Source organism: Liolophura sinensis, chromosome 6, assembly GCF_032854445.1.
Source record: "Liolophura sinensis isolate JHLJ2023 chromosome 6, CUHK_Ljap_v2, whole genome shotgun sequence".
Taxonomy (NCBI): Eukaryota; Metazoa; Mollusca; class Polyplacophora; order Chitonida; family Chitonidae; genus Liolophura; species Liolophura sinensis.
Window position 1 is genome coordinate 18021762 of NC_088300.1, and position 25373 is coordinate 18047134.

At 40.3% G+C, this 25373-nt stretch overlaps 1 protein-coding gene across 1 annotated transcript in view; it reads right to left on the reverse strand.

Moving 5' to 3' along the window:
• Window positions 1-9545: 9545 nt before the first annotated feature.
• LOC135466963 (muscarinic acetylcholine receptor M1-like) overlaps window positions 9546-25373 on the reverse strand; it is a 28605-nt gene continuing 12777 nt past the window's right edge. The window contains exon 2 of the mRNA XM_064744717.1: window positions 9546-9727. Within this exon, the coding sequence (XP_064600787.1) occupies window positions 9546-9727 (182 nt within the window). The remainder of the gene's footprint in view (window positions 9728-25373) is intronic.

A 25373-nucleotide genomic window follows, 5' to 3' on the forward strand; every position in this document is an offset into this window, starting at 1 on the left:
AGTCTCTAAAAATGGAACTTGCTGCTACCTCGCCTGGCGCCCAGAACTGAGAGGCTAGAGCAAGGAAACTGGCTGGCTGACCCGGTGTCGGAATAATGTGACTGGGTGAGGTGTCATGTCTGGTTTCTTCGGCATGATACTTCGGTGGCGGCAGCACTTTGGAGGCATGGACTCGGCCTGCCACAAGAAGACACAATATATGTTCACACACCTAATGATGACGCGTCATATGACTGAAAAATTGCTGAGCACGACGTTAAACCCCAAGCATACATTCATACATACACACATACATACATACACACATACACACATACGCACATACATTACCTTATTAGTAGTTTTTGCTACCCATAATGTGATTAAGTTACATCACAGATAAAACGTTCTACCCATTAAGTAAAAATTATTACATTACGGGATTTATTTACTCTACGGGCGTCTACAAAACTCTGCTTTGTAAGACGCATGGCTTAGTGCTTTTGCAGAGACAAACTGTAACAACTTAGGCTGTAAATAGCACGAAGGAATCAATGACAATAAACACAAGTTTTTATTTTCTTCTCATCCTATTCTCACTATGAAAGAAAAAGTCTATACATACACAGTTTTTTTCTGTTGCACGTAAATTATGATTAAGTCAAAAACGCGAAACAACGTTCTAGCTGCATGGCTGTCGGAGAGAGTAGGTGTGTTTACAATTCGCTTATTTTGTATATGCTATTACTTTAATCAGTTCTTGATCGAGTTCGGTGATTTCCAGGATTATTTGAAAATACTTGAATAATCGAAAGATAATGATGTCAAGGTAACTAAGGAAGGTTTTGCAGGTGTATTACCATTTTTGTTCATTGGCGTAAATAGGAAGATCGAATAGGCAATAATCTTTGATTGGACACTGTGTAATATGTGATGGGGTAAGGTGTTATATACCTAGCGTCTTTCGTACGATCCTTATGTGGTATGAATTTGCCAGCATAAAGATCGTCATTTTTCATGTGACCCTGGCCATATTCCGAAACGATGTCCAAAGCCCTTTCATGTCACAGTCTAAGAATGAAATAATCAGAATACGGAAAAGACAAATATGGAAACAACAGCAAAAATAACCAGTGCTTGTCAAATGCGTCAGTTGTGTGTGCGAAATGGCCTCGTCAATTTTCACCCGGTTCGGTTTACCCGGCATACGGTCATTGACATTATCAGCCGTTGACTGCTGGAATCAACGCCCTTTTAGCACTTCCGTTTCTCGGAAATTTAGTGTATAAAATCTTTTTTTCTCTGCCAGCCTGCGATTTTTGGTGTACAGGTGCGTGCTTGTGTACATCCCCCCACACTCCCTGTTCACGGGGCAATAAGTGATCGACGACCTCGTTTGCAAGTGAAGTATATACTGACCGACATCGTGCAAGTGAAGTATATACTGACCGATATTGTGCAAGTGAAGTATATACTGACCGACATCGTGCAAGTGAAGTATAGACTGACCGATATTGTGCAAGTGAAATATTTACTGACCGACATCGTGCAAGTGAAGTATAGACTGACCGATATTGTGCAAGTGAAGTATATACTGACCGACATCGTGCAAGTGAAGTATAGACTGACCGACATCGTGCAAGTGAAGTATAGACTGACCGATATTGTGCAAGTGAAGTATATACTGACCTACATCGTGCAAGTGAAGTATAGACTGACCGACATCGTGCAAGTGAAGTATAGACTGACCGATATTGTGCAAGTGAAGTATATACTGACCGACATCGTGTAAGTGAAGTATAGACTGACCGATATTGTGCAAGTGAAGTATATACTGACCGACATCGTGTAAGTGAAGTATATACTGACCGACATCGTGTAAGTGAAGTGTTTTTAAGTATTAAGTCAAACAATCGATCAAAATGCTTTGCCAAGTTTTGCTAATAGCAAATGCCGCATAAGATCACAAATGTATGTACGGACAGCTATATGGTTGTGTATAGGTTCCAGATCATACTGTCACGCACCCCACTCCATCACCTCCTCACAAACTGAGCATAGCTCCGCTGTTTAAATTATTTTGGCCCAGTGTGTGAGCTTATAAGGTGAAACATATTGCTTAACTGAAGATTCGTAATTAATAAGGATTAGAAACAATGATTTGTAAAATCCATCTCATATTTTGAAATTATCGAAAAAAGTGCTATAATATATTATATATACACTTATATAGGCCTACTGAGAAGATAAAGCTAATGACAACAGCATCCAAATTAAAAGGTTGTGAACCTCAAATTAGATTTTATGTTTGAATTGAAATGAAAAGATTTATTCGCCATACTTATAAAACATAAACATATATTGTTGCCAGAGTCTCTTACTAATGTGTGAATGTGTGAATGAATGAATGTATGCTTGGGGTTTAACGTCGTACTTAACAATTTTTCATTTACATGACGACGAGGAGTGATTGTGTGTGTACATATACTTTGTTTTCTTGTGGCAGGGCAAGTCCATGCCGCCAAAGCGCTGCCGCCACTGCAGTATTATGACCAAGATACCTTCCATGACACCCCACCCAGTCACATTATGCTGAAACCGGGTCAACCAGTCCTGTTACTTTGCTCTAACCTTTGCTAAAACAAGTATCATGTTTAAAATCTTTGGTATGACCAGTCCCGGGTTTGATCCCAGGGTCTCTGCCGACTTCGAGGCAGACATTAAGCTATCGAAGCGGTCTACAAATGTATGGAATACAAACTTAAATTGTTTGTAGTATCGGGGTATAGCCCCCAAAGCCTTTCTACATTGTAGAAAGCTTGTGTTTATATTTGACATACATACATCTGATCATTGTGTTAAGGAGAGCAAACCTTATATTCACTAACGCTTAACCAGAGCTTTGAAGTGGAGATGACTTATTTTTAGGGATCTTTATAACATGCAGATTTTGTCTTGACACTGTGTAATATTTATTCTTAATTGCTGATTGCATAAATCCTTTTAAAGTCTGCCATATACAACTAATGAAATTAATGAATGAACGAATGGCTGAATATATAAATATATATACACGAATGCGTATATACGCTTGTGAGAAAGAAAAGATGGCTGATTTCTGAATGGTCGATGAATTGATTGATGGACGGATTGACGGATGGAATGATTGGACTACAGATAAGATCCATCCTCCATTCCGACGGAAGAGATGAGAGGTGTAACAGATAAAGGTTGTGGAATATTCCTTCAGCGGAAGACGTGTCCAGTTTTCATTATTAGGTTTCGACAAAATATTACTCGAACGTCCAAAGTGTTGTGCCATTGATGGAAATGGAAAAGTGAGTTGCTGAATAAAGACGTCCATTAAATAAATTACTTCAGGGACCGCCAAATATCAGGAGACTCCTGTATACTCTATGGGGAGGATTGGCTGGGGTGGAGTGGCGTGGATTGACTAATAGAGTATGTGACACGCCGGTTCAGACATCTTCCCCGGAAATCATACTGAACATAGGTACCCTTGAGCAGGTGAATGGTGGCACCCCCACCTATCACCCCACCAACAGGTCAGGGACGGATTACCGTGAACTCACCGGGATAACCAAATTTTGTATACTTTTGAAAGACATAATATATACAACAACAGAAAGTGACTGGTGAGCCTGAATGGAGTAGATGCTAAAATAAGACCATAATTTCCTTCTGGGTGGCGCCGTAGTGATCAGGGTCGAGGGGTTGTCTTCGGTGTACGTCTGATGTGGTAGAAAGGGGTGAGTTCTAAGGCACTAGCATATCAAAAAGTCTAGTGGTAGAGGTCAGTTACAGTAGATAAAGCTCTAAAAGGCTAATTGTAAGGGCGGGTGAAGGCAATCATACTTGAAAGAGGCTTGTGGTAGAGACAGATGAGAGCTGATACACCTGAAAGAATCTAGTGGTAGAGACAGATGAGAGCAGATACACCTAAAAGAGACTAGTGGTAGAGACAGATGAGAGCAGATACACCTGAAAGAGGCTTGAGGTAGGGACAGATGCACCTGAAAGAGGCTAGTGGTAGGAACTAATGAGAACACATGCACCTGAAAGAGGCTAGTGGTAGGGACAGATGAGAGGAGATACACCTAAAACAGACGAGTGGTAGAGACTGATAAGACCAGATACACCTGAAAGAGGCTTGTGGTAGGGACAGATGCACCTGAAAGAGACTAGTGGTGGGCACTAATGAGAACACATGCACCTGAAAGAGGCTAGTGGTTAGGACAGATGAGAGCAGATACACCTGAAAGAGGCTTGTGGTAGAGACTGATGAGAGCAGATAAACCTGAAAGAGGCTAGTGTTTGGGACTGATGAGAGCAGATACACCTGAAAGAGACTAGCGGTAGGGACTGGTGAGAGGAGATACACATGAAAGAGATAAGTGGGAGAGACTGAGGAGAGGAGATGCAACTGAAAGAGGCTTGTGGTAGGGACTGATGAGAGGAGATGCAACCGAAAGAGACTTGTGGTGGGGATTGATTAGAGCAGATACACCTGAAAGAGACTAGTGGTAGAGACTGATGAGAGCAGATATACCTGAAGGAGACTAGCGGTAGGGGCTGGTGAAAGCAGATATACCTGAAAGACGCGAATGGTAGAGACTAATGAGAGCAGATACACCTGAAAGAGGCTTGTGGTAGGGACAGGTGAGAGCAGATACGCCTGAAAGAGGCTTGTGCTAGAGACAGATGAGAGCAGATACACCTGAAAGAGGCTTGTGGTAGGGACTAATGAGAGCAGATACAGCTGAAGGGGGTTTGTGGTAGAAATTGATAAGAGGAGATACACATGAAAGAGACAAGTGGTAGAGACTGATGAGAGAAGATACACTTGAAAGAGGCTCGCGGTAGGGAGAGCAGATGTACCTGAAAGAGGCGTGTGGTGGGGACTGATGAAAGGAGGTACACATGAAAGAGACTTGTGGTAGGGACTGATGAGAGCAGAAAACCTGAAGGTGGCTAGCGGTAGGGGCTGATGAGAGGAGATACGCCTGAAAGATGCTCGTGGTTGGGACTGATAAGAACAGATACACATGAAAGAGACTAGCGGTAGGGTTTGATAAGAGGAGATACACCTGAAAGAGGCTCGTGGTGTGGACTGATGAGAACAGATGCACCTGAAGGAGGCTAGTGACAGAGAGAGATGAGACGAGATACACCTGAAAGAGGCTTGTGGTGGGAACTGATGAAAGGCGGTACACATGAAAGAGACTAGCGGTAGGGACTGATGACAGGAGATACACCTGGAAGAGGCTCGTGGTGGGGACTGATGAGAACAGTTACACCTGAAGGAGGCTAGCGGTAGGGACTGATGAAAGGAGGTACATATGAAAGAGATTAGTGGTAGGGACTGATGAGAGCAGAAAACCTGAAGGAGGCTAGCGGTAGAGACTGATGAGAGCAGATATACCTGAAAGAGGCGTGTGGGGGGGACTGATGAAAGGAGGTACACATGAAAGAGACTTGTGGTATGGACTGATGAGAGCAGGAAACCTGAAGGTGGCCAGCGGTAGGGACTGATTAGAGCAGATACACATTAAAGAGGCTCGTGGTGGGGACTGATGAGAACAGATACACATGATAGGGACTAGTGGTAGAGACTGATGGGAGCAGATATACCTGAAAGAGGATGGTAGAGACTGATGAGAGCAGATATACCTGAAGGAGGCTATCGGTAGAGACTGATGAGAGCAGATATACCTGAAGGAGGCTAGCGGTAGGGACTGATGAGAGCAGATGCACCGGAAAGGGGCTTGTGGTGGGGACTGATGAGAGGAGATACACATGAAAGAGACTTCTGCTGGGGACTGATGAGAGCAGATACACCTGAAAGAGACTAGCGATAGAGACTGATGAGAGTAGAGATACATGAAAGAGGCTTGAGGTAAAGACAGATGAGAGCACAAACACATGAAAGAGACGAGTGGTAGAGACTGATGAGAGCAGATACACCTGAAAGTGATTTTTCGGTTGGGTTGATAACTTCAAAGGCGCATGAGGTGAAGAAAGAGTATGTACACCTGACAGAAGCCAGAAGGTAAAGTAGAGATGTTACCAGAGGGGTAGGGAGCGGGGTGATGCGACACGGGGGGGGATAGGTAGTTAGACCCTAGCAGAGCACACAAATCCTCTCCAGTTGTCAGTGGTTTCACGCCAGCCTCCCCAAACCCGGAGAAACAAGTATCGGCAAACTCCTACACAGATGCTGAATAGGCCCACTTCGATTCGTTTTATTGCAAATATCTAGGTTATCGAAAAATCCCAATGGTAAAATTTTTTTCGGTAGTCCGTGTAAAGAAGCCTGGGTGCTGGATAGAATGCGACCGGGTTTGAGGTTGAGAGACAAAAGTAAACGGAGAGAACGTCAATTGGAAGGCCAGGATCTGTGTGGTCTTTGTATGGGGAAATGCTGGACGGAGAGTCCCTTGTTCTACTTCAACTCACCATTCGCTCAGATCCTCCGGATAAATCAATAGTGGAGAAATGAAATTTGTTCAGTGTTTTGCCTCCCCGGCATGGCCTTTTTAGGAGCCTTTCAGAATGGGATCCTTGAAAGTAACACGAAACATTCTAATCTTTGTGATCGACAATGTCCTTAAAGCAACTCCAGTAACTGGGTAAAATCCCACTCGCTGGGGTACCACGAACTTTGCGGATCAACAGTACAAGAGGCGATTATAGCACACTGACGTTTTTCAATTGGCCATTAACAATAGTCTTTCAGACATCCCTGCAACAGGAACACAAAATAAAGAAAACTGGATAAAAATCATTGAATTATCAATCAAGAACAACTTAAACACACACTTCTGTCAAGTTACTTCAAATTTATTCACTGAACAGTTTGAATGAATTGCATTAGTTGTTGAATAAATTAGCAAAATAAAACAAGTGCATCAAATAAGTGAAGTTAACGCAATGAATGCATTCAATTTTTAACCGTCTTGAATGAAACCGATCAATGTGATAGAGTATTGCATATGACAAGGAAGACAAAATGCAAGTATATAATGAATTAAATGTGAATATCATTCTCAAAGGATATAAATTAAAAATTATCTGTCCAAGAAAATGTGCCGTGATGAAATATGTACAGTTTTGGATGGTTGACAAACCTGGCAAAAATTACAGTGCTCTGACAACCAATGTAATGAAATACATTTTCATAAACGAATATTCAACAAACATGACTTCCTACCCGGTACACTAGTACTCCCATCGGTCGGCACAGTAAAACTTTGGTAAAGAGCAACCGGGCATTTCTAACCGTTTATAACAAGAAATATTGAGCAAAGCCGTTTTTGAAATGTCCGCCCGATTGTAACAGTTATATATCTCTTGATAGAATTGGCTTTTCACTTAAACAGGATCATAATGTTTACATCTTAGATTCAAAATAACATGTACAGATAATGTATTTATAGCGATTGTACTTCCAAGGAACTAACTTTTGAAAACTGAGCCGCACACCTGTTAATCAACTGAGTCTTCTGTCTTATCAAGCACAGAACAGAGACAGCGATGTCATGATCGGTGTGGTCTCACTCCAGAAAGCGTCAGTATAAAAAGGTCTATTTTTCGAAATGTTACACGGAAATAAAAGTTAAAAATTTAGTAAGCATCTGTAGGAAGACAACCTGAAAAGTGTCTATGAAAATACCTTTACTGAAACAATGCAGTCAAATTTTTTGATTGTAAAGTGAGCTTCATGGGTCATATTAATGACGTCAGTGACGTCACATCCAAGTCTAATGTAGGTATTTAATGTCAGATTAGCTTTTCATGCACAGGCACACATTACACGAGAAAATGAAAGTAAGGAATTCATGTGTTCTTGCCAGTTTTGAATAGTCTCCTTGTGACTGTTACGTTTTTTTTTTTCGTTGTCTTACTTTAAAACCATTGCTTTGATGTGGAATTCCACGTGCGGTGAAGTTATAGCGCTGCGCCCCGTATATGGTAGTTGCTTGAATGATTAATAACAGTTTCATTTTCAGATGTTAAGAGTTTTGAACTCCAACTTCAGCATGATACGGGGAAAAATTTTATATTCAAAAATAAACATTTCCTTGTAAACGCTGGTAATTATCGCAAAATTCTCGTTTTTCCATAAGAAGTCAAAGCACAAAATTTAGTTGATTTTTAGGTGTATCTGCTCTTTATTTGAATAGTTAGGTCATGTGAACAAACTTAAATGTGCTATTTGCAATAATAATAATAATCGACTTCAGTCTTCCAAGAACTATATAGCATACAGAAATGTAATTTTACAGAATTTGAAACGTAACATATCACCGCTCATTGTCACTGGACTAGGTTTAAGGGGCGTTGAAAAGAGAGAAGTACATTTCAAGACCAACTTCAGGGCCAGCCACCGGAATTTGTTTTGTAACCATTATTGCTTCAGGTAAAAAAACAATAGTCAGTAATGAGCTGCTTTCCTAGCCAATTACGACTTTTCACGGCAAGCGAAATTAGAACTTACCGTTAACACTCTTTGGGTGAAAAAATACCATGATCAAAGATTCTGTTTGGGTTTATTTTGGGGAACCGATTCTATTTTTGAAAGTCGTAGTAAATTATTCACAGCTCTGTTCGTTAACTGTTCCAAGCAGGGAGAGTCGTCAGGGTGGCCTGGAATGCAGTGAACAGGCCATTGTATTGACAGACCTTGTAGAGACATTGGCACTCGATAGACCATTCACACAGTGTAACACCCCTTCCCTCCTTCCCTCCCCCCAGTTCAGATCTTGTTTCATTTACACCAGCAAATAGTGTAAGCAGACTATCACCAGTGGTATGTTTTGATGATGAGACGACAATAGTCTAGGTGTTGACCATACGGCAGTGTGGCCAGGTAATCAAATCAAAGTCATTAGGCAAATGAAAGAAAATATACAGATGGAATGAGTGCAGGTGTGAGGGCGTTAATCACAGAGCATGGGTCGAACCATGAAGCGGTGACAATCTATGTACGTCTGGTCAAGTGCTGATGAAAAATACCATATATCTACGAGCGACCGAGGAGGCTTACAAAAGTAACGTCATCAAAATATGACAGAGGCATTTCCTCCACTGAATTAAGAAGGCCTCGTGATTTTATAGACCACTGTGTGTCTCAAACACATTCATTCAGGCTTCTGCCATGTCAGAACCGTCCATCACACTGATAACTTCCTCTATATCTGTCTTTGTATAGACAAAGACTGAGCACAAAATATTATACTTGACCTACGATGCCACACTCCATGCTCAGCGAGCGTCCACCCTTTGGAATTCAAGTCTCACACGGTGAGATATGGCTAGACTTTCGTGGACCACGTAACAAAGTGTCTCCGTCATGCCGTGAATTTCTTTTCAGACATCCTCAGTAGTGCGCCGCAGTGACATTTGTCACCTGACAAACTGTGGAATGGCCACTGTTTCCAGAGGGATAATTTCCAAAAAAATGTTTTATTATATAGTTGGGACAAATTGTTATTTTTCAGCGGTAAATATACCAGTATACCATGAAGAAGCACCGTCCGTCAAGTTTATTGAGATCGCCCTCTGGAGCCGCACCCACTGGTGTAAGCAGACGGCCCCCTGCCCCGGGGTTCGTGCCGCCGGAAACACCGACACGTCAGAATCCGCCAGAAGGTCCGCCGGAAGTTAGCGTTGCACATGGCGTAGCACACGGGGTTCACAGTACTGTTAATGTAGCACAACCAGTAACCTGTAAATGAGAGAATACATCAAGTTACAAAGGCATGCTTTGTACAGTAATAATAAAAATACCTGTACAGAATAGACTTCTACAATCACATTTGAAAGGCAATAAGGCCCTCACAAAAAGTTGCTTCCACCAAACAGTCCACCATTCAAATTTTTAAAAATTTCCATGTAGCCTAATGCTTTGACCCACACAAAACAGCTGGATATTTGATGTCACCTTCCATGACTATTATGAAAGAGGCAATATTGTAGCAGTATATTAAGTAAAAACACACGTGCAACTGTAGACTTGATGTATTCTAAAAACTGGCGGTTAAAACATGGCGAACGTTCAGCAGTCGAGAAATAACATAGCATTCCAGTTCCATCCGTACACACAGGCAATTGTTGGACAATTTGCGCACACTTTAGTTTTCGTATATCATACTAATAAGAAATTTGGTTGTAGAATGTACATATATTTAGGTGAAACGGAAGACTATCATTTGATGAGCCAGGGGTAAAAACTGAATTCAGCTCATGACAAATCTGCTCATCTGTCAGATTTATCTGGCATGTATCTCTCTTGTCCTAAAGTAAGTCACGTGACCCGTCCACCTGGTATCATGTGAATCAAATTCAATCAGTATATATTTACCAACGTTCGATATGTCAGTTTAGTCAATGTCAGGTATAACTGTCATAAGACTGATCGGAAATGTTGATGAGGATGATGGGGTGACAGAATCCATTCCATAGACACCACGCTCTTGTCATTCTAGGTTCATAATCAGTTCTCAAACCTTTCGCTAGGCTCGATATTCTCTATAAGCTTTAGACTACTGGACTCTGTGATCACACAGACTACTGAGTCCGATTTCATTAAAATATGTCTCCTTTAAATCAAAAGTCAGAAATGGTTTTGCGGAGTGGGAACAAGGACCACGAAACGATCTTTGACAAGCAAAAATTTTATTCATTAAATTTGGTGTGTTCTATTTCGTTATTTATTGTTTGTTTCACAATAACTTTCTCAGAATTTACGGCGTCAAACAATATTTTGACTTTGTTACGTGAGAAAGAACAATTTTAAAGTGACTTGAAATTTTGACTAAAGTCCAAGATCGCTTCGTGATCCCGGGGCCAGGATTTTTACAGTCATTATATTTGATATCACTGATATATGTAAGTCACACAAGGACAACTACAGCGTAACTATGATTCGATTGACAGCCATATTGGATTTTGAGCACAACCTTCAAGCATGTTATCAAAAACCAATGTACCGATCTTACTAAAACGAGACTAGTTACATAAAGTTTGCAGAAAGCATTAAATCCGTTCCAATTTCAAAATGTATTCATAATTTCATAGAGTATTCTCATAGAGTATAGATATATTTTGGGCTGATGATTCCGAAACTGCCGTTCATTTCTGTTTATGATTATAACATTCCGAGATATTGTCAAACAAACCAATTTTGAAGTTCCTTAATTTTAATGGCCTGTAAATCTAAAACTTTGTGAGCTAGAAATTTGAAGTTTGTACCAAATTGTTACCTATGTTTAGTGGGTAATTAGACAATTACTTCAACTATACCTGTCTAATTTGTCAAAAGGGGCCGTGTCATGTCGTAATCCGCTCCGTAATGCAGCAGAAGCTGAAAACCATTCGTGAAGGCTGCTTAGAAGATTTGAAACAGCAAGCTGTTCTAGTCAAAATTTTCCTGTATTTATAACATTGACTTGTCTCTATATATTAAGTTATAGGTCTTAGTATTTCATAAATTCATGGCATAAGATGTATTCTCTTTGTATGTTATAATTAGGTCAATGTTGGTTCAGCATGACCTAGCCATTCCTTTGTGTCAAGAACACCTCTACAGATTCTTTTTGTCGCCTTGGGCACTTTTCAAGTCAAGTCTAGGCGAATTCATACTTCAAAGAAATGATTCACGACAGAATGTGCACCGAGTCGTGAACTATACTGCCGTCTTTACAACAATTAAGACCCTTTATGAGCATGCTGAGAGACATTTTCCGCCACCATAGAACGGAGTATAAAAACGATATGAACTACATGCGGCCAGAAATGCTTCCTAGAAGTGTACTGTTGTATAGGTCTATTATAGTTTTCAACATGACTGTAGCATTCCAGTAATATGTGTGCATCTTTGTAAAGTTCTTTGTTACTTTTTGCTATTGCTGTTGTGTTTTATAGCCCTCTCGTTTCAGAGACCTATGTAGAACTCTTTCTCTGTTTTATATTACATGTAGATGCAGCCATTCTGGAATTAGAGCTAGATCCAGTTTGCGAAGAGGGTCCAGTGCTGCATGAGATTCGTATCCGTACGAAAACGGCAACGGTTTCCTGTCATTCTATCTATACGACATAGGGATAGTTTCCAGTTTAACACTGCAATGATCCTTTTTCGTGGATATCAAGTTACCAAAGTATCCTGTATAATGCGAGTACATACCTCGCAATATAGCATTTGTTAGATCATGTGTGTCGTGTAAGGATTTCTATCAAAGTCACAAGTTATTACGAAAAAATTCGTTTGCCAAGGATTAAACACGTTCACTCAGAGTATGGGAGTAAACATGCATAGAAACTCCAGAATCTTGGAGGCCTGCTTAACTCTTGTGCCTAATACCGCCTATTCCAGGCCTAGGTAAGTACATGGATCATCGGTGGTGAATGAAATTGTTACATTGGATGTACAAAACAGCTGCAATCAAAGCGCAACTGAGATGCATGTTTCGAATGCAGCTTAAAATGATTCGGTTACCGTCTTGTCTTAAGAGGCTGTTAAAAGGTTGGTTCAAACACACACCAATTTTTTCAATGAACAAACATTTCCAATGTAAAATATCTGATCCATAGTTTTTTTTAAACGTGATTATGAAATATTAAATAAAAGAAATTAAAAACGATTAAGGCTGGTGCAATGATCATTTAATTCTTGATCTCAAACTCAAACTTGATTGATTTTTTGACTCACATAGGTAGTCAAACGGTTTGATCATTCGTAAAAGAATCAACGGGATAGCACAAGTAAATTGACAAGTGACCGTGTTTCACCGGTTACCATGTGTAACCATTTGCCAACTATCACGCTGTCCTTACTGCTCTGTTTTTATTCTCTGTGCTGTAAACTTTAATATTTGAACCCTACACCCAATATGGTATTGGAATTCTAGTACAGTAAAATTGTTCAATTGTGCCATATGGAATCCTGGCTACAAATGAATTATGCAAATTCAAATAACGGGCATACTACAATTCCCTAAATTATTACACGCCACCATGTGTAGTATAAGTTAGTCAAGGTTAAAGGTTGGAATCATGTCTTACACATTTTCTAGGAAAGGTTATATTAAAAGTGTCGAAGGCTTTCGTTCGTGGACCAGACAAACGAAACGCTTTAGGAGATATATTTCCTCTGACACTATGTTGCAGATAAATCAAACACGATCAAAATGTCAAGTTTCTTTTTATTATGACGCTCCTCGTATCCACACATGACCAGTGAGTATATGTCTGTGATAACTTCTTATAGATATTTATGTGTACCCACACTTCCTGTGCCAGAATTCTAAGGTTAAGTCTAATAAATCAGACACACTGGTAAAGACTCTCCTCCTGACCCCATAGTGAAGATTGCTCCAGATTCCTATGCCAGTTTATATGTAACCTATGAAGCAGGGTGTCCGGGTTGGCTATTCCCGGGTCTTCCTGAGTGGGGCTGTGCGTAGGGCTCGTGGGTATAAGAGAGAAGGCTGGAGGAGTGCCACATGAGTATCCGTGTCTACAGGCTGTGGACTATCGCTATCTCAACTCGTCGTCCCTGACAGATGGTGTCACTAACCCCGATGCCACATGTAATAAATTGTCCCTAGCAATTACAAGAATCATAGCGCTTCGAACCACCTCGACCATAATCGAAACGTTTAGCACGCCGAACAAGATTGGATAAATTCCAATAGTCTCGAAGTTTTTTTCTCGGAAGAAGTGGTTGCAGATTTCCCTGGTCGTTCGTCATTGTAAGGACGTAATTGGCAGAATTTTCACATACTGCCTGTAATATAAATGGTCGATGTGCCTTTCGCTTACTCAACGAGCTCAGATACACGGCTGTAGATGTGTGAGCCCTTAATTGGCTCTATCGGGCTACATTTTAATTAGGCCTAGGCTTATTTTTTTGAGAGGGAAATAATAATGTCTTTTTGCGTCTTGAACGCTCGAATTTCGGCATGTTGGCAAAAGATTCCCGTAGGAATATGTGTAATGAACGAGCGTTCTTTGCTTATTGAACGACGCCATCCGTCTAGTTTTCTCAGCCAATGAAAAAATAGAAGTCCAATCTATTGACGGTGACAATGTATCAATAATCGAATAAACCGCTGGCAATTTGAACTGTTTGTGTTTCTTCCACATAATCTTTTTGGATATCGGGCTCAGTGAATAAAACAACCTGTTCTGTTTTACATTCTCCATTGATGGATGCACTGAAGCAAGTGAATCGGCTATCGGGTTCTCAAACGAACGTTTTAGTGTACGTCTTTCAAAACATTTGCTACCCGCTATACAAATACGCACCAGTTTCGGATTTAATTTAACAGAGAAAACACGTCCAAAGTATGTAGCATCCAAACAGAATTATCACAAAGTCTTGAACGTATCTCATTTTTTTTAAAATATGTTCAACAACTGGGACTGTGTCGAACATCAAGGATATCGGGAAAACGACAATGATCCGACTTAGATGCATTAAAACATCGGCTAACATAATTTTAGCCAATCAAAAATATTTGTACCAAACCGTGTGGTCTTCTCCATGACGTGAGCTATATTTAGATATCTCGCCCAAAATTTTTTACTCCATGCAGCTTGCACTTCTCTACAACATATCAAAAATCAACCTAGCATGATCACCATATTTTGAGCTATTGTTGCTGGAAGTGAAATCATAGTATTTTGTCACTTTGGCACCTACAGTGGGGGTGGGTAGTAACACTGGGCAAACAGTTTTCCGTTCTACACAAAAAATTCTGATATATTTGAACTAGGTGCAAAACAGCAGTGCAGAAATTTCTGGTGTATCAACAACTTGTAATATCTCTGTAACAGTACTCCTTCATTCTTCATTTCGGAAGCAAATCATGGGCCCAGTTGCACGAATTGCGCATGTGTAACCTTAAGGGTACAGTAGGGCTCATTTATAGCTGTTACTGTGGTAAAGAGGGGATTGTACGGTAATTTTCAGCCGGGCAGATGGTCTTTAACGGTTTCCTTACCAAACCCCTGGCTTCCGTGGCTTCTGCACAGACCTGTTAAGCACGTGTTTCGCCGAGTCACACATATTCTTTCTGAAATTATGAGCAGTTGTTATGATAAAGATCATAATTGTATGTAGGCCTAACATTATGCAGTGTGCAGTTTTAAATACGGAAAGAATCAATCCACCGTGATATGTACAACGTACAAATCAGTTCTGCACAAAGAAGGCAGTCAGCCATAATCTGTCAGGCTTGTTTGATCCTGTCTACAATGACCTCAGTGATCATATAGCGAGCCACACAACTGACATGTTAACATGTTGGCACCAGTACCCATAGCCTTGTGATCAAATCCGATCATTTACACCGATATGCACGACTACCTCTTCATTCTGAAGAGTACTGTTGAAATGTTGTTTCTATCTCTGGGTCTGGCACAGAGTACAAGAAGCACACCTGAGCCGAACCAAGCTGTGACAAAGTAACATATGTTTAAATATGGTTAGATCACGAGTTTTATCTAGAAGAGCACTCAGAATCCTGTGATTCACATAGAGCTGACCTTTCAAACAGCATCGAGTGTGTGACGTAACATACCCGCCGGTACGTTTACCTCCCCGACTAATATCATATCACGCTGTTATGTCTATAAATAGAAAGAAAACTGAGTTTGTTTACTTGTTAGATTTGCGTCCTGCTTTATGTAAAGGTGAACTTTCGGAATTTCCTTCAGTGATGAAAGTGTTATTTCGCACAGTTTGTAGATATCGCTTTTGTACTTACATTTTTTTTTTTACAGTTCACACCCAGACGCCTCGACTTTAAAAAAGAAACATTTGTTTCAAGACGGCAAGCTCAGCGGCATGACGTCATAATGCATGTACATTAAAACTATACATCTCTACATTACACAACAATAAGACACGATGTCATACATACGTAGCTGGACGTATCTAGGTCAGCTGCGTTGGTTTAAGCTTGTTGTTGATTGGTCTATAATGCATGCCCTATGTGGAGGGAGTTAAACAGAATGGCAGCGTGAAATATTCAGTTTTTGCCACATTTTTTCATTTTTTGGGGTATAATATACTTTAACACCTTCGTCTTTGTGTTTGCTGTGTAGCCCGAAACCGCTGAAGTTTGTTTCGTACCGAGTCAAATTCCGAGAATGCTGATTGCCAAGCAAACAACGCCATTGCGTACATCAAAATAAGATATATACTTATTCACTGAGCAAATCTAGAGATCAAAGTGTACAAGTTGTGTACTTTTCGGAATGGCAAATTATTATTCAAGTAATCATTCATGATTCATCGATCTTCTTGTAGGCTTTGAGTACTCTCATATCCTCCCCAGCTTAACTCAGTGGGTTTACCACTTGATTATGTTTACAGACGTTTGATCATTTAATCGATCAGTTTGAGTATATAGTTAGCAGGGCGTATAAGAATTACGATAAACAATGAGTTTCTCGTGAAGATGGAACTTGGCTTGATTTCTTTACTTACACTTTTTGGATTTAGATTTAGATGGGCCATATAAGATAAAATGGTAAGCTGTGTGAGTTAGTTTTATCTTTTAAATCGCAAAGCCTCTCTCAGCATTGTTTTCAATTTTAGCGTCTTTCAGTTTTTCAGAATTCTTCCGATTATCATCACCGAATGACTTATACAACAACATTCTATTCGGGGTAGTGTGGTGCAGTGTTCAACTCTTTCCACCATATGCTACGTTATGGCGGATATTGTAAACACCATCGTGACTAGCTACATTGCCACCATAATAAGCAATAACAAAACGTGTAGTCTATGAACTCCTCTAAACCCGTACCAACTGAAAATGACAGAGACTCAGGGGAAATACAACAAAAATCTGATTCTAGAGGAACATTTCCGATAAACTTACCATCTCAGAGACTCGTTCAATATCACTGCGGATAAAATATTAGTGGTTCGCAATGTTATAACAGATGCCGTTATTTATACGAGCTACAAACAGCGCACAAGGTGTTTATTTTCCAGGGCAGTGTTAAGTTGCATATTTTTGGATGACTTGAAAGGTGGCGGCCATTTTGCAGCGTAAACATTTATGCAGGAAAGACATTGCTTTGTTACCCGTAACATGGACAAGACAAACCAGGCGTTAAACAACAATCAAAAAGAAAAAAAAAAGAGGAAAAAGATAAATGAGTGTGTTTATTCGTTCTCATCCAGGTCGTCTGTACCAGGTCCATGCCGACCATCGCTCAGGCAATATATACCGTCAGGCCATGAAAACATGACATAATAGATAGTGAAATTCTTATATAATTCAGGGGAAAAAATGCTCAGAAAAACATTACATTTGTGAGAGATAAAGACGCTTTCTGGTCAGGACAATATACTCTTCTATGGTTTTCGACTGAAAGATCTGTTTTTCTTTAACAATAGACGGTTTGATAAACCTGTTTACTTTTAATAATTAACACCTTAATAAACCAGTTTTCCTTTAATAATAAACACCTTTCACTGCCAATACCCGTTTGTCAGTTATGCGTTTTCAAAGTGTCTGCGTATACCCGGGCACAATCAATGAGTATCGACATGACGAATTAACCTCTACCTCTTTCCAATGCGAACTTTTCTAACGACAAGGAAAATGCTTGAGTAACGTGTGCAAAGAAATATCACTGTGGAAGCCATTTTATTGCAGCACGAATGGGTAATCTGTCAGTATAAAGAATGGACAGGTTATAAGGTTGAGGGACGAGGACATAGAACGGCCTGATGGCCAAGGCGCCTTACACAAGGCTAAACAATCGACACCCCAGAGCTAAGCCGGTAATTGACAGCTAACTTGGATTCGAGCGGAAATGAGCAATTAGCAGAATGTATTTTTTGTTACAGGTATCACAATGAAACGGGAATTAGTCATGTCTAGCCATGTCGGAAGTTCACTGATCAGTGAATCAGGTCAAAGGTCAAGCATGCTGATATAGCGGCTTTCGCTAACATCCAGTGTGACTGATGATTCTGCGTACGACGCTATTTCAAAGACTTTCTACTTTCATCCATGTACAGATATTATGTGCCAACGTCAGTATAATATTTAAACTCACGATTCTGTTATATAGAGTCGATGATAACCATCTTCCGTGGTGTTTTGGTGTTTTCTTATGTGTTATAAATATGGCGTTTGTTGGTGCAGATCTGACTTATGGTGATGTTTTATACACAGATGTTTCCGTACCTGTGTTAAGGTATACATGAAACATATGTTTATTGTTTCTTAATACGCAGTTGAATACGTGTCCTTAATAATTAAAGTACAAGAAATGAAAATCCCAGCCGTGTTTTTGGGTGCTAAAAATGGCTTTAAACTACAGTTTTACTAAAGCCTCTGTGGTCAGTCCGATGATAGCTTACACCCGATGATAGCTGTCCAAAGTTCAGAAGAAAACTGATATTTACTAGCTGTTTAATGCAGCTATATTGGTTAATGTAAAGATATATTATGTTACATGATATAATAATAGTCTTACAGCATAGAGAGCAAACTAAATTCAGACGAGGAATTTTGTCCGTCCATCATCAACAAGTCTGATTGAGCAGATTTCTGTACTTGAGAACGGCTTGCACATACTCGTTTTCTTTCTCCCCCTAGTCATGAATTAACTCCCTTGGAAAACCAATCTGCTGATGTGTGTAAGAAGTTAATCAGTTTTATGGGGTTGGTAAATCGGAATTTAGTACATGCCACAAATCCCGGTAGGCTTTCAACTGCCATGTATGTGATTGCAGATACGACCACTGGAGGAGGCTGGGGAAACTGCTTGGCTGGATTTAATGATATCGCTATCACCATCGGGTCATTCCACAAACCCTCGGTAGGCCTTAGTCGGCATTTTTCTAATTCTCGGGGCGGTAGAGTGAAGAGACCAATAAGTAGCTAGTGTTAATATGCCACGAAGGTGTCATGTTGGCTCTTTTATATTGCTAACACACAAGCGTATTCAGCTGTTATGGTCATGTAGCGGTGGAGAAGACTGGGTTTAGGTCTGCTCTCCGTATAGTTATTGTATACCCTGTCTGGGAAAGTTATACTACAAAAATCTCACAAGTTATTTGAGTGGACTTAGTGCTGTATTTTAATTTACCTCTGTCAGGTACAAGGTACTGGACTAAAGCAACTGAATAAGACGAAATTTAAAATAAATTTATTGTATAGTCTTGTTTACTCCATTGTTTCTTAACGTCGCTTTCAATGTCATTTAGACGTAAACATGTATACATGTGAAACTTATTGATGGAAGAATTAAAAAGACACGCCCTATTGATCTACACCTTTACGAACACCCTTAGCCCGTGCACGCGAATCTCATCCTATAATCTTTATATCTACATTTAACTCCAACAATAACACCGTATATGCTGCCATTCAAACCAATCAAATTCCCTTACAGTCCAGACTTCGTACTGAATTTGAGGGAACAAAATTTCTAAAAGCAAACAGAAAAGCCAATAACTTGAAACAACCACTAATCTAGGCCAAATTCAGTTCTATGTCCACGGGGACTTTTTCTGTACTTCACATTTGTAATGGATGTCAAAAATATTATACATGGGTGAAAGTGGAGATACTCTGCGGAACAGAACGAGGGTCCATCGACAACAAATCAACACTGATTCTTTACGACATCTGAAAGCCAGTAAACACATTGGGCATGTACCCAAAATATGATGATTAAATTCGCAATATTACCCTTTTATAAATTATTTTCGGAGGATACTACAAAACGTGTTCATGTGGAACAGCACTTCTTTCGGAAATTCAAGCCCGAACTATTGTTTGTTTAGTTTATTTAAGCTCTATTTGTCTACAGATCTAAATCCCTGTAAGCTTATTTCTGTGTATACATTTAGCAGGCCAAACTACACAACTGTATTCATGTATATATATATGTTCCTTGTGACTATTAATTGTACCATTTTGAAAAGTCTCAAAAGAGACGAAACGTGTTAATTTATTTTATTTATTTGATTGGTCTTTTCACGCCGGAATGTTTCACTTACACGACAACAGCCAGCATTATGGTGGGAGGAAACAGGGCAGAACCGGGGAAAACCCACGACCATCTGCAGGTTGCTGGCAGACCTTCCCACGTACGGCCGAAAGGGAAGCCAGCATGAGCTGGACTTGAACTCACAGCGACTGCGCGAAATGCGTCAATGGTTTAAATACAAGTATAATGTTATGTTAGTCTTCCGAGATTTCGTTTATCGTACACGTCACTAGCTTCAGCCAGCAAGTCATTCTCCTGGATATACCATGTCGATCATGATCAGCTGTTTATGGAGTAGCGAGGAAGCAAGAATATGACCCGTCTTAATTCAGGCTTGGCAAAACCAAATATTGCAGTTAGAAATTTCTAGGCCATTCAAATATACTACAACCTTCAGCTTAGCTCCGGGGTTACTATACTCAGTGGATATAGACTGCATTGTCAGAGTAGTTACCGAATGGCTTTCATAAGCTGGCTTTGATTAGCCTGGTCTACAAGGGCCTGCGTGTACCCAATTTGGAGACACGGTCTCGGCGGGGCTCAAGCCGCCATCCGGTCAGCACTATCAGAGCACAGTGACCAGGCTAAACATATTAATTGGGGGAAAGGTCTCTGGAGTGCCCGTACAGGACAAGTGAAGCAATGTTTCGCTCGCTTTATCTCGACCTGCAGATTAAAGACGCTGGAAAATTTAGCTGGCAGACAAAATGACCAGAGGCGAAATAACTATCAGACCGAAATGTCTACAACCCAAATGAAATACTAGTATAAAGTGAAGTTCGCGAATGTCCATCCTCCTTACATGTAGAGCTACTACTGTACCAGCAACATCTTTCCGCAGGTCTTCTTGTGCAAGCTGCATAAGAACAAATTAGCAGACGATGTTCCTAGAAGGATTCCATATATCTGAAAGCTTTACAATAGCAGATGTGCTTCTGTAGTGAGCCAGTAAAAAATTTTGTAATTAGCATGCACTTACACCATTGCTTCCCAATCATTCCAAAATTCTGCACAATGGTTTATGCACTAAACTGTAAGTTATGTCGGTTTTCTTTGCAAGTAGCCAAACCATATCTGTAACCAAAGATGATAACAGAAGAGGCATTTACACAATTTCGTAAATATCCTCGCTTGTTCAAGTAAGTAAGTAAGTGTTCAATAACAACTTACTTTTATTTACCTGAATGATATTTTATCCCATTTTCAAGACTTTTTCACGCCGTTATCAACAGTGAGTACATGAAGTCTGTAGAAAGACTGATTATCACTCAGTCTGTCATCGAGATAAAATGTATGTATGTGTATAGATAAGTTGGTTCACAGTAAACATGACGACAAGAAAGCGTGAGTGAGAAAGCTTTTTGTCGGGCTTGTCACACTCTTCATTTCACGATATTTAAAGCAGTGTGCAACTGGTCCATGAATTTGTATTTTAAGGCCCAATGTATTTGTAGGAACTGGGCATTATATAACCAAGCCTTGCTTGGAACACGTAGTCACATCTCTGAATGGAATTTAAATTACCAGAGTGCAATAGCGATTAACAGCGCGGTTTGGAAAACTCGAACCCTTCATTTCAAAGAATCTTTGGTTTACAATTATTTCAGTGTACTGAAAACAACGAATATTGCGATGGGAATGTATTCTGAGCCCTCCGTCTAGAGCCCACCACCCTTACCCAATGCAATCTTCCATCACTTTCCAGAGAGCAGATTCTTTCCAAGCCTCTTGGTGTGATATAAAGCCCGTCCTTACCTACATGTACCAATATCTTTCTGATTTCAGCAGAACGCAATCATGTTGTGTTATACAAGAACACAGGTTCTTCTTCATCGATCTTTGTATTTGGCGATTTTCAAACAGAGCGATTTGGATTACAGTTTCACATGGCCTAACTAAGCGTTTTGCCCAGGGAGAACATGAATAACTCAGCGAATGAGTTCGTTATTGGTTTGGAAAACTCGAACCCTTCATTTCAAAGAAGCTTTGGTTTACAATTTTTAACTATACTTTTTAACTTTTAAACAGACACGACTGGCGATGTTGGAGACAAGATCTCGGTACAAGTGCATTTGCCTTAACACACACTGCTGTAACTTCTTTTAACACAGCAGGGGACTTTTTGGTCAATCATAAAACTCGTCCACATTGACAAAGAACGAAGATAAGCACCTGTATTGCGTACAAAGGAAAGTGTACTTGACCGAATTAAGCTTTACATACTTTCAGGCTATGCTAGACATTATTGTATGAGATTACACCTTCTAAGTATATGATACCGATAATAAAAAAACATCCACTGATTTAGTATGCTAACCATGCCAAAGACACATGTTAATAAAACTTTGCCAACTCTCGACATATGACAGACGGTGGTTAAAAAAAATTCCCATCTTCACCGAGAAGTCGACTTTTTTCTACTATCATTGTAATATGACATGTATTTGCTTTACGAAAAGTTGTATTCTGCAGCAACCGGATATGCATATAATGGGAAATACTCGGCAGGAATCAATTTGTGGTCATGTCCGCGGAGCAGGCCGCCAACAGCTGCTTCTCCATCAGCTATAGGCTGTATTCAACCTCCTCACGGATTGGTCAACGCTATCGACAAATATTTCACCATGCGTCGAGAAAGCCTCAACCGATGAACTCCTCCTTCTGATCGATGGAGCTAGTATTTTTCTCAGACACTCAAATGGCTCCCCTGCCAAATTTAACACCCATAAAACATCAGCGAACCTTGTTGGAATATCGGCTAGAATACTGTTTGGGGACTAGCGATTCCAGCAAGACCTGTTGACAAAGCAGCAGATGGTTCTGTCATTAATTCAACTATTTTTTCTCTCGTCCCGCTGATGTAAGGAACAGGGGTAGGGAAGTTTGTTTTGTTGAGGTTCACCCAACCACCAAATACATATGCTTCCTCACGATTTGAACATTCCAGAGAGGCTTGTCTGCTTTTATAAAAATCCGGCAAACGCCTCTTTGCCTGGAAACTGTCTGGTTGGCTTGGAACCTCAATCTTGTTAGAGAGGATCGAGGTGAGAAGGCCCCACGGTCAGAGATATAGGGGACTTGTGGATTATCAGGACCGATGGTGCACCCTGACGGAGAGAGAAGTGTTCAATAGCCGAACGTCACTGATCGGCCGCGACCCGCTTCCTCGGCCCGTGACAATGCGACCGGTTGAAGTCATGGACGCTGGAAACCCTCAGCTAAGAGGCTAATAAAGTATTGATTAAACTTCAGATCCCATGGAGAGCCGTATGTTCCTTAGGGCGGTAGGAGGACCAAGGCACTCCTGTCAGCTTGTAGGTCTGACACAGGAAGTCGGTGGTTAGGAAGGGAACCTCTCATGCCAAAAAGTGGAAGCATAATAGCTTAAACAACACGACGACAAATTCCGTCAGAGATAATGGAGTGCTGAACTGATTTCCTGTCCCAACACACAAGGAATCTGTCAGCACAAAAAAAAAAGGCAAAGCGCGCAGGTTTATGGCGTCCGAACTTCAAACCAATACGAATGGCGTCATTAATGGTGGCCAATACATGAATGGCGTGAGTATCTCAAGCCAAGTAAGACAAACATGTTAGAACTTCTAATCAAATCTGAATATCCAGACTATTTGTGATAGACGTAAGTCGTACCACTGGGATTTCCTGTTTTATAGGTCAAATACCTCAAACCTGCAGCAAGATGCACCTTTCAGCAGGTTTATACATGAAACTTCAACAGTCCAGTGTTACTCATGTTCCAAAAATACAGGGTAAGCAAATAAAAACGTCTCTGATGACATGGCTCTGTTCTGATTTAATTTCATTTAGATTCAATTCCATTAACTCATTCTCTTATATTTGATTACATAACCCAATCATGAAATATAACAAAAATAGTCTACCAAGTTAAATGTAAACAGAATTAAATCAAAAATGGATAACAAACACAATAGGCCATTGCTATACCATTCCAATATGGCTGTCATCTGAGCGGAAGGAACCTTCTAAAGGGTCCAGTATACGCTGTAAATTTACGATGAAAAAGATTTCTTCTGATGGAGTACTTTAAATTTAGCTTTACAAACACAGCCTAGATCGCGGTACACATCACACGCATGTTCGCTTATAAATGGTTTTTTTGTGTTCTTGAGTGACCTGTTCATGCCCAGTACAAATCCAAGGCCAGTGCATATAGTATTGATATCCAGCGGGCTTGTTACATGTGGCATCTGCAAAAAAGACTAACACAGAAACAGCCCCAAAGTCCTAAGGGATCGTGCTAACGTGCGTTGTGATCGTATGTGGCTGGAGTATGTCACTAGCTTAAAGTTTATCTCTTGACTGACTATTTGTAACGTAAAGTATCAACATGGAATAATTACAAGAATTTGACGTCGTCGTCTGCTTCAAGCTTCAGGACTCCCTTCTATAATATAACAAGCAGATGAATACTCTAACATCACAGATAACTTCAAACATCACGAACAACTTCTAACATCACAGATGGCTCTTTCGAGTGTAGTTTGTTACATCATGAATGAACCGTTTTGACAGCCAACTGTATAACATCGCTGGCAGCGGTAGCTTCATGGACAGCCTATAACATTACAGATAACATCTTTAACAGCTTTTTACCATCACGGAAAGCTTCTGTAACACAAAAAGTAACTTGTAACTTTAAGGAAGAGTGATGCCAATCGTAAAACTATCACTTTTACCTTTCCCTATGTAATTTTTTGTATTGAAAATTAGTGTTGTCTTTAGCATGCAGGATATTCCCCTATCTACTGGTTACAAGGAAAGATATTCGATGGTACGTACACATATACAATAGAACGGAGGATAAAGTTACAGAAGCACTCATATCATATATGCATCAGATATGTACGTCGAAACTAAGCGTATGAGTTACGATACTTCGTTGGGTAATGCCAGCTTCTTTGCTAACATCAAAGCTATTGAGACGCATGGATAGACATCAATATTGGCAATGTATCATAGTATATCGTACCACTGTGCTTACGGGTCACAGTAGACAGTGGGCCTCCTGGCAATATGGTACTACAGTTTGGATCCCTGTCATGTACGTATAGTCACACGTCGGTTCCTTCTGTTACACAGCCGAGTTAAGGCATACGGTACCACGGGCATATGGACCAATGCTATACTAAAGGGACAATGGCGTCTTTGCAATAATCGGCCAGGCCGGCAACATGTTCTTTGGGTCAGAAAGGGCGCTTTTATACCGATACTGAGTGCTAGAAAGTTGGTTAATCTAGATACAACCGACCTGAGCCTGTATAGATTTTGCATTTCCTTGTTTGTGCTTCTGGAATGAGGTAATT